Consider the following 16,932-nt stretch of genomic DNA (forward strand, 5'->3'; position numbering starts at 1 on the left):
TAGTTTGATAAATAAAAATGTACACTTGAATGCAATTTTAAGCTTCTTAAACTAAAACCCTGTTTGATAATTCAATTCAATACTTAAACTTATTTAATATATTCAGATCTTTAACATGTTTATATATGTTTGATAACGATAAATTGAGCATTTTAATTAATTAAATGGGTTCGAACGGTGTAGGATTTCATTGAATGCAGAATATGCTCAAATATTATGATTTCAGTATTTATAATTTAATAACTTAACGATGTCAGATTTTAATTTTACCAAATGCATCTTGAATGAATGAACCCGAAAATATTAAATAAAAAAAAAGCAGGTTTGGCTAAATAGTTTACACCTTATGTCCACCTCAAAAGACACGTACAGCTAAATGCTTATTACTAGTACATGTTGTGATTGAGAAGCTTAAGCGGCAGGCCGGCAATCCCCTTGCCTTTAATTACACTTAAATAAACGGAAGAACCTTTTCACATGACAACTTGCAGTATTTATTGGCTGGTAGTGACTTATTTGTACCATTAATCATTCTTTAATTCACTTTTTAATTGTTCTTTCAAATAGATATAAATTTGTTAGGAAGTAGTCAATTTCAAATTGTTATCTTCTGTGTACTTGATTGCTTGTAGGGCAGCCCATTAATTTTGTCGAAGAATTGTTGTCCTTTCTGTTATCTGTGCTGTCCTCGATGTTTTCAAAGTCGGACAGGTAAATGAATTAGGTGGATTTTTTTTTTTCCAAACAAATTGGGTGGATGTTCGGTTCTTTTTTTTTTAAAAAAATTTTAAAAATCGGTTTAACCAGTCAGTTCATCGGCTCGATGATTTTTTTAAAACTTTTTTAATAATAAAAAAATAGCTAATAATGAGGAAGTATGAAATAAAGGCAAAAACCCTGAATTCTGAAATATCTTTTACACAATGTCTAGCAATTTTCAATTCATCAACCAAAGAAATGAAAATGTTTTTCGTTTAGCAATATTAAAGATCAAAACAAATATAAATTTATCTACCGAATATCTCAAATTAATGGAAAAAGAAGATTGTGACTCTCCCAAGTCAAGAACAAATCAAATAAGGTTTGTAAAATCAACTCCAATATTGAAAATTAACAAAAAAGAAAGAAAAGTAGAACAACCATGTACTGAAGATATATGCGTCCTTTATAATTGATATTTATATTGGCTATTATCATCTTCTTCACTACCAAATGGCCTTCTATGGTAAAAAAAAAAAAGTTTGTAATGTACATCTTTACTAACTTTATCATCATTTTCACCGTCTAAATAATAAAATTAAAAAAATGATAAAAGGGAAAAAATGAGGAGTAGAAGAAGAAACTAGAAGGACGGCTGAGGTATGAATAAGGTAGGAAGAGCAATCCAAAGTAATCATATATATATATATATAATAAAGTCGTATCCTCATACTTATCCCTTCATATTTTCTCTTTCCTACGTGGCTCAACGAGACGGCAAGTAGTTTCCTACGTGGCTTACTCCTTTTTTGTTTGGATATATATCAATTCTTATTTTCTATAAAAATTCTTAATATTATATGATTCTTATTTCTTACCAAAAAAGGAACTGGAAAGTAATGCGATATAAATAAAAGAGACATAAATCTCCTCTATTAGATATATAGGAATAAATGATAATATATTTTTTTATAGTGTCCTATTCTTTTTTTTTTTTAACAGCTTCATCATAGATCCTTTTTATTTTAAGATAATTTACCCATATATAGAACAACATACAAACAATCTAGACATGGAAATTAAATAAAGTTAGCCCGAGAAAGTTTTTACAAGACTCACAATCCCCATGCATAATTGATGTACAAAGAGAAATGGCACTTCATCTGATTGAAAAATTCTAGAAAAGTCCATAAAAAAAAATGGAGTGTCATCAACCAAAGAAATAAAATCCCATTATCATAGCTAAAGAAAGATGAGATAAAACATTAGATATTTATTGAAGTTTTGCACCCCAAAAGCCCCTACCCAACCCTCCGTCCGTCGTGTCCTGCGCCCGTCTTTTTTTTTTTTAATATATTTCTGCTAATAATTTCTTAATCACAATACATCTTTGCCCAGATGGTGGGGAGTATTTCGTGTATGGACCCACATCATAGGAGTCCATGCACTTAAAGGACTCGATATAGTGGAGGTGGTCTTTTAAGGTCGATAAAATCTATCTTGATAACGCATTTGTAAATTTATTACGTACAGGTTTATATACGTGCATAGCACGAGTCACATAAGGTCTTATTTCCTACCCAAAGTTATTTGGATGATTATGGTTTTATTTCCTATAAGAATTAATATTATAAGATTCTTATTTCCTATCCAAAGTTACGTACTTTAAGCAACTTAAATTAAGATAAACATACTTTTAATGTTCTTATCAATATCTCTTTGTATTCTTATCAATTCTTATTTCCTATGTCTATACTACATATAGCCTCTAATATATTGATTTCAAGTATCAAATTCATGGTTAGGTATTTCCAGTGCAAGCGGTTGGCATATTAAAGTATCGATTTTGGGTTTTCACTCCTCTTGATTATCAGGTACATCTTTTTTCAATATATATATATATATATTTTTTAAAAAGGCATGTTGATCTTCAATTGTAAGAGCTTAGTAACATATCTTGAATTTTTTTTGTTTTATTTTCTATTTGTTTTGTATGAAGACATAGGATTTAAACAAGTACTTTCATCGTTATTTTTGTAGGATTTTTTCTAACATGTTTGTTAATTGATTTTTGTGATCATATACTACGATGTTTGTTAATTTGCCTTCAGGAAAAACAACCAAAAACAAAAGGCACTGGAAAGTAATGCGATATAAATACAAGAAACATAAATATCTCTATTAGATATATCTACAAATTCATTAATTAGTTAATTAAAAGACTCTGGCCATTTACTTAATTATAATCTTTACGTATTGTTATACACAAACTTCAATGCAATAAATCATTTATTTTTTTTTATTTAGTTATCCTACTTTGCTATCATGCAGTGATAATAGAAAATCAATAAATGCTGATTTGCACGGACAAATCGACGAGAATGTTCAAACAGAAAAAAACAAAAAAAAAGTTTTGAATAGTAGAATATTATTTGATACTATTTACTGCACTTTTTATTTATTTTCAAGTTTTTGAATGTTATGGTATTGTTGAATGTTATTTTTTCTATTTTTGAATTATTATTCACTGAATTAGATGTTCAAATTTATATTATAAGAATACTTTACATTACAATGCGCACATGGTAATATACTTAAGACAAATTATAATAGATTATACATTAAATATGTATTTTATATCGACATTTTTATAAATTGACTAAAGTTTGTTATTTTTCGACGATTCCCATTCAACGAACGGGTACAAAACTAGTTGACTATTGAAGTGGAAATGTACAAACTTAATGGAGTGATTCACTCCATTTGGATTAACTGTTTTTTGAGATGTTTTTAAAAAATTTTACTGTAACAGAATTTTTAAAGTATATTTTGAGATATTTTTAAAAAATATTTTGAAATATTTAAGAATAGAAGAATTTCTAGAATATATTTTAAAATATTTTTTTAAAATTTTAAAAAAATTTAAATTAAGTTTTAGATAACCTTTTAAAATATTTTTTAAAAATTAGGCTTTCCTTTCTCCATCTGTACAATAACAAGGAAAGCTTTCCAAATTTACATGTGTTAGAAAATGTCTGCCTGTGTTGAATTTTCAAAATAAAGAACTTTTAAATTAAGAATTGTGTTATCTTGTGGCCATTAAGACTTGTAAATCATACCAAACTCACCGTATAAATATACATCCTAACAATTACTACTATACCTTATTTTTATAAAATTTCTTTATTTAACTTTACATTTCTAAGATATTTACATGTGAACTTCATCTTAACAACAAATGCTTAATGGACACTTATTAGATAGGACCCTAAATTAAAGACTACTTCATTTACTTTAGCATCATGCCGTGCTCAATTACCCCATATTTTACAGGTCGAAGGTGAGTACTAATTTGATATTGATTAACAATAATGGCGAGTTCTAATTTTCGAATCCATCAGAGTTGTCAGTCTCTCATAGCAGGATGAAAACAAGTCTTAACGTTTCAATTAAAAAATCGATCCCTATATTTAGGACAAGAAATAAAGTTTCTTAAGCATTGCAATACATCAGATCGTTGTGAAAAGACAATTTGCTCAAGAATGACGCATCGACGTAAACTTTAACTCAACCATGACTCAAAAGTTGTGACTATTTAAATTTCTTTTTCTTCACCTTCCAAACAAGAAGCACCACCTGCAGCGTGCATTATGTGATTTTCTCAAGTGATAATACGAGTCGACACAAAGAACAATTAATTAACAAGCGCTGATTATACACTTTAATTTAAGCACGTCTCCAGAAACAATGAATTATGTGTAGTCACACCAAGAAGGAGACTGAGTAACCCATACACTCATATATGAATTGGTCAATGATGGGTTACAATTTTATCATTTATTTTATTATTAATTTTTCATATTACCTGATCTGATGTTATTAGATTCTATTTATTTTTCGTAATTTATATTTATTTCAGGAAATAGAACGAAAATATGATAACAAGCGCCAATTTTACGATCATCGGGAAAGAATTAAAAAAGAAGGCACTCAAGGGCATTTTTGGAACAAAGGAGGTGCAGCCCTTTTTGGTAATTTGGCCGAAGAAAGAAAAAAGGGAAGTCTTCGGTTTTCTTGATAGCCGCGGACGCCGCACAAGAGTAGGAGGAACCAGATATTAGATAGTTTTTCTTTTGACTATTCTGGAGTAGCTTTTCTTTCTTCAGATTGTAGGACCTCTAGCTTAGTTTAGTTTTGGACTTTTTCCATGTCATCTTCTTGTGGTTTCTCTTATGCGTATGTAAAGGCCAAGTGGAAACATTGAATTCCTTACTGTAGCTTGTCTTTCTTCCTGATTACTACGAATTGAATTTCCCCGATTTCAAGGGACAATGGCCGCTGTTTCCTTTACAATTTCCTGTAGGTTTTGTTCATCAAATATGAATTAAATCCCCTCCTCTAGTCAAGGAACAACGGATGGTTTGAGTCGCCCAAAATTGTGAAATCGATTTAATTTTATCTCTTTCTTTTATTTAGTAGTATTCGCATATTCCCTGGTTTCAATATTTGTGATTATTCAATTAATTGATTGTTTTGGATCCTGATAATTAGTTAACTTGATAATCTATTGTCAATTGGGATGTTAAATCCATAATTGTTTAATTGTCTCAAAATAGTGACAACTGACATAATTAGATTTGTGTCAGGGAGATACGCGAGCTAACCTAAAATAATCCAAGTAGTGCGTTATTTTGTTAAAATAGAGCCCCTCTAATACGTAAGGCAATTGGGGAATTAAATCTTACGAGCGTATCTAGGATTATTTTTCAATTAGAATAGTGATTAACGGGCGTACCTTAGTCACCAATACAGTAAGGAGCGGTTGACTGTCATCGCTTGTTTGGTAGTTGTAACCTATTTATTAGTAAATATTTGGAATTGCCTTTGTTTCGATGATCAATTAGGTGAACCATTACTGAAGTTATTTCTTGGCTAGCTCGTTAGTTATCATTCATTTGACTTTAGTAAATTGTTATTTAATTTTTAGTAGTTTCTTGAATTTTATTTGCATTTATTTGATTGTCACCTTCTAGGTAAAAACACCCCCTGATTACTGTGAATTTGAAAAGAAACAGTTACACCCAGTTTCTGTGGATTCGATCCTGCTTACCACTATTACAAAAATTAACTTTAGTTGAGCAGGTTTTTATTATTGCACAGACCCGACACCTGTCAGTCAAGAAAAGGAAACTGATGTCAGCTGCCTTTGGATCCTTTTTTCTGAGTTGATTTCATTGTTTATTTTTCTAACAGGTTGTTGTCATATTATTAGAAGAAACTATTGCAACGTTATTGCAGTGAATCCCATACCCGGCCTATAAAATGCGAGTTCTACTTGTAATTCCCAACCAAAAAGCGAAAAAAAAATCCTAGAATTTCAAACAAAAAAATGGATTTGGCTAGAAATATTGGTGATCATACTGGTGAGCTTTTTCAAGCACAAGCTCACATATGGAACCATATGTTCAACTTCATAAATTCTATGTCCCTCAAATGTGCAATTCAATTAGGCATTCCAGACGTTATTCACAAACATGGCCAGCCGATGACCCTTGATCAATTGATTGATGCTCTTCCCATCAAGAATGCAAAAGCCCCTTTCGTTTATCTTCTCATGCAGATTTTGATCCACTCAGGCTTCTTCATTGAAGCAAAGATTCCTGGAAATGAGAATGATAATCAAAAGGGTTATCTGCTTACTTCTGCTGCTGAACTCCTTTTAAAGAGTAACCCTTTTAGCATGACGCCGCTTTTACTGTTCACGCTCGATCCCACCTTGACTGATCCATGGCACCATCTCAGCCAGTGGTTTCAGAACAGTGATGAAACCCCATTTTATACTTGCCATGGGAGGTCACTTTACGATCTTGCAAGCCATGAGCCACGGCTTAATCAATTCTTTAACGAAGCAATGGCTAGTGATACCCGGCTGGTTAGTAGCGTGGTGACCAAAGATTGTAAGCATGTTTTTGAGGGTTTGAATTCATTGGTAGATGTTGGAGGTGGAACTGGAACCTTTTCTAAGGCAATTGCTGATGCTTTCCCTCACCTGAAATGCACTGTGCTTGATCTTCCTCATGTTGTTGATGGCTTGGAGAGTAGTAAGAACTTGGCCTATGTTGGAGGTAACATGTTTGAAGCCATTCCTCCTGCAGATGCTGTTTTAATGAAGGTATGAAATCGATGTTGCACGTTTTCTAGTTGACAAATTTTTTTATAGTAGTGTTATTTAGATTTTTTTCCTTATTGCCTGAGATCATAAGATTAAAATTCAACAATTATAAGAAGTGTCAACTTCAAAAGTAAGATTGAGTAGTAGAAATTGAGGTTATGCTTAATCTAAGAACTGCATCATGAAGAGGGGAAAAAAAAGAACAAAGTTTTAAACGTCAAATTGATTGCGTGTGTTTGGTACTATAAGAGAATAGTTTTGTTTTTGCTTTTTGACGCAAAAAGCTTTAGATGGGGTGCAATGTTTCTAACAAAAATTTTCTTTCATTGTGATATAATTTGCAATCAAGCAGTGGATATTGATTGATTGGAGCGATGATGAGTGTGTGCAAATACTAAAAAAATGTAAAGAAGCAATTCCTAGCAAGGAAAAAGGAGGCAAAGTGATAATTGTTGAAATGTTCTGCAAAAGCCAGCAGAAAGGGGATGATGATCATGAGGCGATTGAGACCCAACTGTTCTATGATATGGAAGTGATGGTTCTAGGCAAAGGAAGGCAAATAAATGAGAAAGATTGGGCGAAACTTTTCTCTGAGGCAGGCTTCTGTGACTATAAGATAACTGCAGTATTGGGCTTGAGATCTATCATTGAGGTTTATTATTAATTAATTAATATGTCTTGTGAAAATGTTGTTTGTGCTAAAAAGTGATGAACCTTTAGTTAGGGTGTTCAGAATAAATTTTATGGCTTTGGAGTGTTTGTTTTACTCATTTATTGGCAATAGACAAATTGCCAAAGTCCAGTCTTGAAGCTGAACGTGGGCGGCTGATCAACTTGGTTCGTGCTTGTATCTTGAACCAGATTTACTCGCGAAGTTCACCGGATTTTCTGGCAATTGGGTATTGAATGAGAAGAGAAAAATTACAGCCGCTTGTATAAATAAATCCCATTTCCTCAGTTGAAGGGCACCAAAGCTCAAGTGAAAGATAGGAAATGAACGAGTTGAATTTTTGAGTGAGTGTTTGAGCAGCTATTCTCAAGAATGAGGCTCAATTATTAGTGTCCAATATAAATTTATTTTGTGTGTTGTTATTAAATATATTTTGAGTGTAATAAAATTGTTCGTTTGCCTCCTTTATATAAAGGATTTAATCCATTGATTTGGTATTAAACCCCACCACAATCCAACACTGGAATGTGTCCAAATCCCAGCCTGGAATGCACAGCAAGCACATTATGTATAAATGGTGTGGAGTTGAGGTAGCTAAGGACAATAACTGTTTCCAACATTGTTGAAGTTGAAGTAGATGCATCGCTTCCACTTTAAATTCAGCCATTACAGCTGAATGTAAGATTTTCAGTTCTTAACTTGCCTAAGTTGTACAACACTTTCTAAACAAAATGTAAATTACTTATTCAATTTCGAAACAATGACATTGTATCTAATTAATATTCGTGTAGATCCATATATGTTTGTAATTTCAAAGTTATGTGACTTGCTTTTGGCTGCACATTATCAAAATTTGCCTTGTTGAGAAAATCTTTCCCATACATCATTTGGGAGGGTGGCACCTGACAGCTGTCCCATACACCTTTCTGGATCTTGCAAATATATTAGTCAACAAAAAGAGTGCGCAGAAGAACTAAATTGAATTGTTATAGCCACTCATGGCCCCAGTTACTAATCATCATGCCTATCCATTCGTGTGGGTCTTATATGCTCTTTAACCATAAGATTGGATGCCTACCTGTTATACCCAAAAAGGAAAACAAAATCAACAGCGAAAAAGTTGGATTTGGGCAGAAATAGTAATGCTAATGAGCTACTTCAAGTTCAAGCTCACATATGGAATCACATATTCAACTTCATAAACTCCATTTCCCTCAAATGTACAATTCAACTCGGCATACCAGACATTATTCACAAGCATGGTAAGCCCATGACCCTGGATGAACTCACCAATGCTCTTCCAATTGGCAATGCAAAAGCCCCCTTTGTCTATCGCCTGATGAGGATTCTAATGCGGTCAGGCTTCTTCATCGAGGCAAAAATTAGTCAGCACGATGATGAGGAAGGTTATATGCTCACTACTTCATCTAAACTTTTATTAAAAGATGAGCCTTTTAGCTTGACGCCATGCTTGATCCTACCTTGATGGATCCATGGTACCACCTTAGCCACTGGTTGCAAAACAACAGTGATGTGAATCCCTTCAAGACTTGTCACATCAGAAGCTTAATAATTTTTTTAACGAAGGAATGGCTTGCGATTCTCAGCTAGTTGGCAGTATTCTGATCAGGGATTGCTAGGATGTTTTTTCAGGGTTGAATTCTTTGGTGGATGTTGGAGGTGGTACTGGAACTTTGGCTAAGGAAATTGCTGATGCTTTTCTTGACTTGAACTGTATTGTTACCGATCTTCCTCATGTGGTTGATGGCTTGGTAGCGAATAACAAGAGTTTAGCCTTTGTTGGAGGAGATATGTTTGTAGCTATTCCTCCTGCAGATGATGTTATAATGAAGGTAAGATAACCTTTCCAAGAAGATGGAAGAGATCCATATTCGCCTTTTTGTTGTTAAAAGGCCAGTCTTAGTATTGATTCTAAACACATCTATGTATGCTGCTGATTCATTACAACCAAGTCTTTATTACAGTAAACCATTGGATCAGTCATGGAAGTTTATTCACAAATAGAGCATTATTCACAAATGAGGAATGTGTACAAATACTTGGGAAATGCAAAGAAGCAATTCCTAGCAAGGAAAATGGAGGGAAACTCAACTTTTCTGTGATACGCTGATGATGGTCCTTGTCACAGGGAAACAATGAAATGAGAAGGCAGGCTTCATGCATTGACTAGAAGACAACTCTAGTGCTGGGCTTGAGATCCCTTATTGACGTTTATTATTAGGACTTGTGGATAGTTTTTTTTTTTTTTTGGTTAGACATGTGTATGAAGTCAAGATGTGTATCTTATGTGATTTTGCGTACAAAGATAAAAAAACATTGCAATCGAAAAAGACAGGCTACATGCCCATAACATAGCCCAAAACTGGAACAGAAATATAGCCCATTGTGCCGTTCCAATTTCTGAATTTTACTCATCAAAACCTTATTCTTTTGTCTTTTTTGATTGTTTTCTACAACTTATGGAAATAACTATGCAGTAATTTCTTTTCACCTTCAAACGAAGAGACAAGAATTTCAAGAGTAAGGTATTACGAAGTCTATATGTATGTTCAATTGTCAAAATGAAATGTTTTTACATAACCCAATAATGAAATTACAGCACATCTGACCTTTTCGTTCCTTTTTTCTTTCACTTTTTTTTTTCAATTGAGCATCTGTTGTGGTTAGCTTCCTGAGCAGGGTAAGGTTAAGAGAAGACAGAGGAGAAATAGAATAGATCTGATCCGAGAGGGAAGTAGAGTGAGATAGAGAGAGAAAGAATGTAATCTGAAATAGAATAAGAATGAATTGATCTTCCAAAAACTGATTAAACCGATACATCCTTCAGTTATTTATACAAGATTGTGCTCATGTGTATGCAGACGTCCAGCTAACAGAAAAGATCCCTTTCTAACTAACTCCTCCAGCTAGGATGCCAACCTGGCCCAACTGACGAATGACCTGCTTGGATTTTGCCAGGACACAACATTGCTTCCCCCTTCAAACAATCCTAGTCCCTAGGATTCAATTCTGGAAATTGCTAGGATTCAATTCTGGAAATTGCACTCGGACAAAAGACCAATCTTCCCAAGTGGAGTCATCCCTATTCAAATTCTCCCATTCAATCAACACTTGTTCAACCTCTTGGCCCTTCCGGCAAATGACTCTCCTGTCCAGAATGGCCTTGGGAGCCACCTTGAACTCTCCTTCTGCAGTTGCTTCAGGAGGTGTAGGGTGAATTTGGCCCCCATTGGCAGACTTCTTAAGAAGGGAAACGTGAAACACAGGGTGCACTGAACATCCATCTGGTAGCTTCAATTTATAGGCCACTGATCCCACCTTCTGCTCAACCTGGTATGGTCCATAGTACCTGGCAGACAACTTAAGGTTCCTTCTTAAAGCCACAGAAGATTGTCTGTACGGTTGTAGCTTTAGGTACACCCAGTCTCCCTCCTCAAAATTCCTATCTGTCCTACCCTTATCAGCCAGTTGTTTCATTCTATTCTGTGCCTGCAACAAGTTGTCCTTGAGTAAAGTATTCCAGTTCACTCTTTCATTAGACCAATCCTCCACTGCCGCAACTAGTGTCTGCGTAGGTGATAAGGTGAGTTGTGAAGGTCTGTATCCATAGAGGGCCTGAAAAGGAGTCATGGTCAGACTAGTGTGGTAGTTGGTGTTGTACCACCATTCAGCTGTAGGCAGCCACCTCTTCCATTTGCCTGGTTGTTGCATGCACATACTCCTAAGGTAAGTCTCCACGCATCTGTTGACTCTCTCTGTCTGTCCATCTGATTGAGGATGGTATGCAGAAGAGAAGCTGAGTTTAGTGCCTAGCAGTTTGAAAAGCTCCTGCCAGAAAATGCTGGTAAAAACCTTGTCCCTATCAGACACAATGCAAGAAGGCAGTCCATGGAGCTTGAAGATTTGATCAAAAAAAACTTCTGCAATGCCCTTAGCAGTGTAATGAGAGGTTATAGGGATGAAGTGGGCATACTTAGTGAGCCTGTCTACTACCACATAGATGGCATCACTGCCCAAGGACTTAGGCAATCCTTCTATGAAGTCCATTGAGATTTGTTGCCAGGCTTGATCCGGAATAGCTAAGGGCTGTAGCAGTCCTGGGTATAGACAATTTTCAGGCTTGCTCCTGCTGCAAATATCACACCCCTGTACAAAAACCTCTATATCCTTCCTCATGTTAGGCCAGTACAAGAAGGCCTTCATCCGCTGATAGGTTCCCTGGATCCCTGAGTGGCCACCCCAACAGGTATCATGAAAACACGAAATCAGATTCTGCCTGAGGTCAGATCCTGATCCCACCAAAACTCTGTCCTTATACCGTATGATTCCCTTCTGGTAAGTGTACTCAGGGTGTGAATTGGTACCAGTGGTCAAAGCTATCACCAGTTCCTTGATGCTGCCATCACCAACATAACTATCACCTACTAGAGAGAGCCACTGAGGTGCAACGGCTGACACAGCTTGCACTTCTGCCACCCCACTTTCGCTCCCTCCCTCCATCCCCTCTGTTCTCCTAGAGAGAGCATCAGCCACCACATTCTCCTTTCCCCTTTTATATTGAATTTCATAATCCATCCCCATCAGCTTGGCCAACCATTTTTGTTGTAATGGTGTAGTGATTTTCTGTTCAAGCAAGTACTTCAAACTCTCATGATCAGTTTTAATCACAAAGTGCCCTCCTAGCAGATAATGTTTCCATTTTTGAACTGCAGTCATTAAGGACAGCAACTCCTTCTCATATATGGATAAGGCCTGGTTCCTTCTACCCAATACCTGGCTCATGTAGGCTATGGCCCTTCCTTGCTGCATCAGAACAGCTCCAATGGCTGCTTGGCTGGCATCAGTTTCCAAAACAAATGACTTAGTAAAGTCTGGTAGAGCCAAGACTGGTGTAGTACTCATTGCTACTTTCAACTTCTGGAAAGCTTGTTCCGCTTCCTTACTCCAAGTGAACTGCCCCTTTTTAAGCAGCTCGGTCAGAGGCCTGGCCATCACCCCGTAACTTTTCACAAATCTCCTGTAGTAGCCTGTCAACCCCAAGAAGCCCCTGAGAGCCTTAACATCGGTAGGAGTAGGCCAAGATAGCATAGCTTCAACCTTTGAGGGATCAGCCTTCACACCTGTCTCAGTGACTATGTGGCCTAAATACTCTACTTGATTCTGACCAAATGTGCATTTGGACAATTTAGCATAGAGGGAGTGTGTTCTGAGGGTGTCTAATACCAAAGTTAGGTGATGTAAATGGGTCGGAAGGTCAGGGCTGTAAATCAGGATGTCGTCAAAGAATACAAGGACAAATTTCCTGATATAAGGTTCAAATACAGAATTCATTAAAGCTTGGAAGGTTGCAGGTGCGTTTGTTAAACCGAAAGGCATGACAAGAAACTCATATAAACCAGAATGTGTTCTAAAAGCTGTTTTTGGAATGTCATCAGGAGCCATACGAATCTGGTGGTAACCTGATCTGAGGTCTATTTTGGAAAAAATTTTAGCTCCATGTAATTCATCAAGGAGGTCATCTATGATGGGAATGGGAAATTTATCTTTGATGGTCAGGTTGTTCAATTGTCTGTAATCAATGCAAAGTCTCCAACTGCCATCTTTCTTTTTAACCAAAAGAGCTGGAGAGGCAAAGGGACTATGACTTCTCTGAATGATACCAGAGGTTAACATTTCCTTGACTTGTTTTTCTATCTCTGTCTTTTGTGAATGGGGGTGCCTATAGGGCCTAGCTTCAGCTTTAAGGGGTATTTTATGGTCATGCGATCTGGATGGGGGCAAGTTTATAGGATCAGAGAAAATGTCCTCATATGCAGCCAGTAATTCAGTAAGAGAGTTAGGCACACTAGTCACCTGACAGTTGTGAACCTTCACCATGCAGGATTGTTGCAGAGCTTTCCTGACCCTGTGTCTGATGTCCTTGCCCGCAGCTTCTCCTTTCCTAAGCTTCACCTGTGCGGTCTCAGAGTCCCCTTTCAATAGGACCTGTTCTCCCTCCTTGTCAAAGGTTATCTGTAAAGCTTTGAAATCAAATGTGAGGGGACTGTATTTCCTCATCCAATCAACTCCAATTATCATGTCATAAGGTTCAAGATCCAAAACAAATACATCATGCTCAAATTGGTGGCCCTGGACCTCCCACTTCATCTGAGGCACCCATTGATCGCAATGCAAAACCTTACCATCTACAATTTTAACTTTGAAGGGTCTGTGTTTCCTGATTTGCTCAGGATATAATTGCGCAACAGCAGGTCGGATAAAGCAGTTAGTACTCCCACCATCCACTAAAACTGATAGCTGCTGGTTACCATACAGGCCTTGCATTTTGATGGTGCTAGAAGACAACTCACCTGAGACTGAGTGTAGAGCCAGTACCACTGCTTGTTCTGCACTGGTACCCCTATACTCTATGACCTCCTCCTCCTCTCCCTTGTCTGATTCCTCGTCATCCACCAACAACATGTGGAGTTCCTTGTTCTTACAAATGTGTCCAGGGGTGAACTTATCCCCACATTTAAAACACAAACGGTTGTCCTTCCTGTACTGAAACTCTGAGGGCGAGATTTTCTTAAAGACAGGTTGGGGGTCACTACTTTTCTTAATTTCTTCACTATTGTTTGGTTGCATCCTTCTGTTCCCATTGGCGCCAATTTGTCCTCCATTGAAACTAGATGGCAGCAGGCTCCTGTAAGTTGCTCTACTGTTTTTGGAGAGTGCTTCCAAGAGATTTTCCTGCCACCTAGCCTTCTCAAAAGCTAGCTGAAGAGAGTCTGGTTTGTGCATTTTCACAGCAGACTTGATTTCATTCTTCAATCCACTCAAGAAGCAAGAAACGTAATAGGATTCTGACAGATTGGGAACCTTGGCCATTACCAATGCTCTCAGTTCCTCAAATTTTTCCTGGTAAGCTAATACAGATGAGGTTTGCTGCAGCTTGTTGAACTCCTCAATGGCATCATCCTCCCTCAGTTCTCTGAATCTTCTACAGAGTTCCTCCTTGAATTCGTTCCAACCGACTCCTACCTTGTCTCTTTTGAAGTTCTGGTACCATAGATCAGCTCGCCCTTCCAAGTGCAGTTCTGCCATATCTACCTGGTTCTCTTCCGTGATCCTGCAAAGATGGAAGAATTTCTCGCACTTCCTCACCCAATCCCTGGGGTTGCTCCCATTAAATTGAGGAAATTCCAGCTTAGGAATTGCCACTGTATAGTGATTCCTTGTTGATACTCCACCTCCAATTCCCCCTTCCACCGTTCTTCCAGCTTGAGCCCCACTGTTATGGTTAGGGCTCCCTAGGATCCCCCTATCACCATGCACACCTCTCGCAAATGCACTGAACTGGTTATGCATATCAGTCATGAATGTCTTCATTTCCAGTCGATTGGATTCTAATAGAGCCTTCACATCTTGGAAGGTATCTTCCACCTTTTCCTCCAATGCCGCCGTAGAATCCAAAACAGTCTGGATTCGTGCTTCTTGTTTCCGCAGCTGTTCTTCGAAACTCTTCATCCTCGTTCCTTCGGCCATGGCTTGTGGTAGCTGATAGTCCAAGGACCACCAGCTCTGATACCGCTGTTGTGGTTAGCTTCCTGAGCAGGGTAAGGTTAAGAGAAGACAGAGGAGAAATAGAATAGATCTGATCCGAGAGGGAAGTAGAGTGAGATAGAGAGAGAAAGAATGTAATCTGAAATAGAATAAGAATGAATTGATCTTCCAAAAACTGATTAAACCGATACATCCTTCAGTTATTTATACAAGATTGTGCTCATGTGTATGCAGACGTCCAGCTAACAGAAAAGATCCCTTTCTAACTAACTCCTCCAGCTAGGATGCCAACCTGGCCCAACTGACGAATGACCTGCTTGGATTTTGCCAGGACACAACAGCATCTTGATATGGATTTCTCTATTATCTCATAGCATTAATGCATTTGTTGTTGTTGAGCTGAATTTTATGTTAGTACGTGCTCAAAAATTCTAAACATAAAATTTGGTTAGAAAACCACTAAGGTACAAAGAAACTAATAATAGTTAAGACCTCAACATCTGGTTGATAAAATTGATAATATGAAATAGTAAGTTCGTTCCATGTTAAATTACATAACATAGTTTAGTTATATCTAAAAAGTTTTGACAAACATATGAAAAAATCCATGTCACTTTCATATCTTACTAATACCACTTAAGCAATAGCAAAATTAATTGAAAATTAAAAAAAAGGTAAGGGATTAGATGGTAATTAGTAGATTAGATAGGTGAGATGGGAGATTGTAGCCAATTTGAATGTAACTACCAGTTCAAAGAGCGTAGAATAAGATATTTAGGCTGATTAAATCCTTGGATTAGGGTCTATACCTCAAATGGTTAGCAACTTACCAATTTGTATTAGACTTCAAGATCTCATCAGTTTGTGATCAACTAACTTGTTTTTATGTACTATTTTTAAATGAAATACAGGTCAAATTGAACACACACTCATTTTTGGTGAGTTCTGATCAAATTAATAGAGTCACGTACGTGATGTTTATAATTTGAAGTGATTTCATCATATTATTTTCTAAATATAGTTTCTTTGAGCTACGGCTAGAAAACGTGCCCAAAAAACTTAATTGTAATGGTGGCTAATTGATGTCGTATTACCATTCATGACTTGCATACTTTTGGCAATTAGAAATGTACTACATGAATGGCCAAATCTATGTATGGTTTCAATCAATTTTGTTTTGACAAGATACTTTCGTGCATGTGTATATGGTTGTTCATGAAACTATCTAGCCAATTCCAATATTATATAGTGTCCGTGCTAAATCTCTTTGTCAATAAGTTTAATTAAAATTATAAACATATACTATTACCCCTTCTTTCTTTTTGAATGATTAGATTGCTACCATAAATAAAAGTGTTTTGAATGATTTATCGATATATGTTTCTTGATCTTTTGATTTGTCTAATCACTACTATATAAAAAGTACCATGAGTCTACTTTGGAGTGCGAGTGTAAGCAGTATTTTGATCTTAGTTTCTGTTATTCCAATTATGCCCTTTTAAATTTGTTATTAAGGCTTCATTTAATCTTAATTATGGATTAAAGTTTAATTATTGCACCAAAGGTAAGACAAAGGGTCATAAGTGACTAGAAATTCTGTTATTTCAATTATGCCTTTTTAAATTTGTTGTTAAGGCTTCATATAATCTTAATTATGGGTTAAAGTTTAATTATTGTGCCCAAGGTAAGACAAAGGGTCACAAGTGACTAAAACTCCAAAACTAAAAACGTCATATTTCATAGAGAAGACATCATCTATTGCATATTCTCGGGATATGAAACCACTGCCCAAAAAAAAAAAAAAAGCATCCAGGATATAGTTGTA

General features: G+C 36.2%; 2 protein-coding genes across 2 annotated transcripts; both read left to right on the top strand.

The window, feature by feature from the left end:
• Positions 1 to 6,022: 6,022 nt before the first annotated feature.
• LOC113766864 (trans-resveratrol di-O-methyltransferase-like) lies at positions 6,023 to 8,043 on the top strand. Its single transcript, XM_027311026.1, has 2 exons — positions 6,023 to 6,871; positions 7,224 to 8,043. Exons 1-2 carry the CDS (start codon positions 6,089 to 6,091, stop codon positions 7,533 to 7,535), a joined length of 1,095 nt encoding a protein of 364 aa, XP_027166827.1. The 5' UTR covers positions 6,023 to 6,088; the 3' UTR covers positions 7,536 to 8,043.
• Positions 8,044 to 8,811: 768 nt separating this feature from the next.
• Positions 8,812 to 9,732, top strand: LOC113766650 (myricetin O-methyltransferase-like). The gene is made up of 3 exons (XM_027310821.1): positions 8,812 to 8,947; positions 9,195 to 9,394; positions 9,691 to 9,732. The coding sequence occupies exons 1-3, from the start codon at positions 8,812 to 8,814 to the stop codon at positions 9,730 to 9,732; spliced, it is 378 nt and encodes a 125-aa protein (XP_027166622.1).
• Positions 9,733 to 16,932: the final 7,200 nt, after the last annotated feature.

This window comes from Coffea eugenioides, chromosome 3 (assembly GCF_003713205.1).
Source record: "Coffea eugenioides isolate CCC68of chromosome 3, Ceug_1.0, whole genome shotgun sequence".
NCBI classification, from domain to species: Eukaryota; Viridiplantae; Streptophyta; class Magnoliopsida; order Gentianales; family Rubiaceae; genus Coffea; species Coffea eugenioides.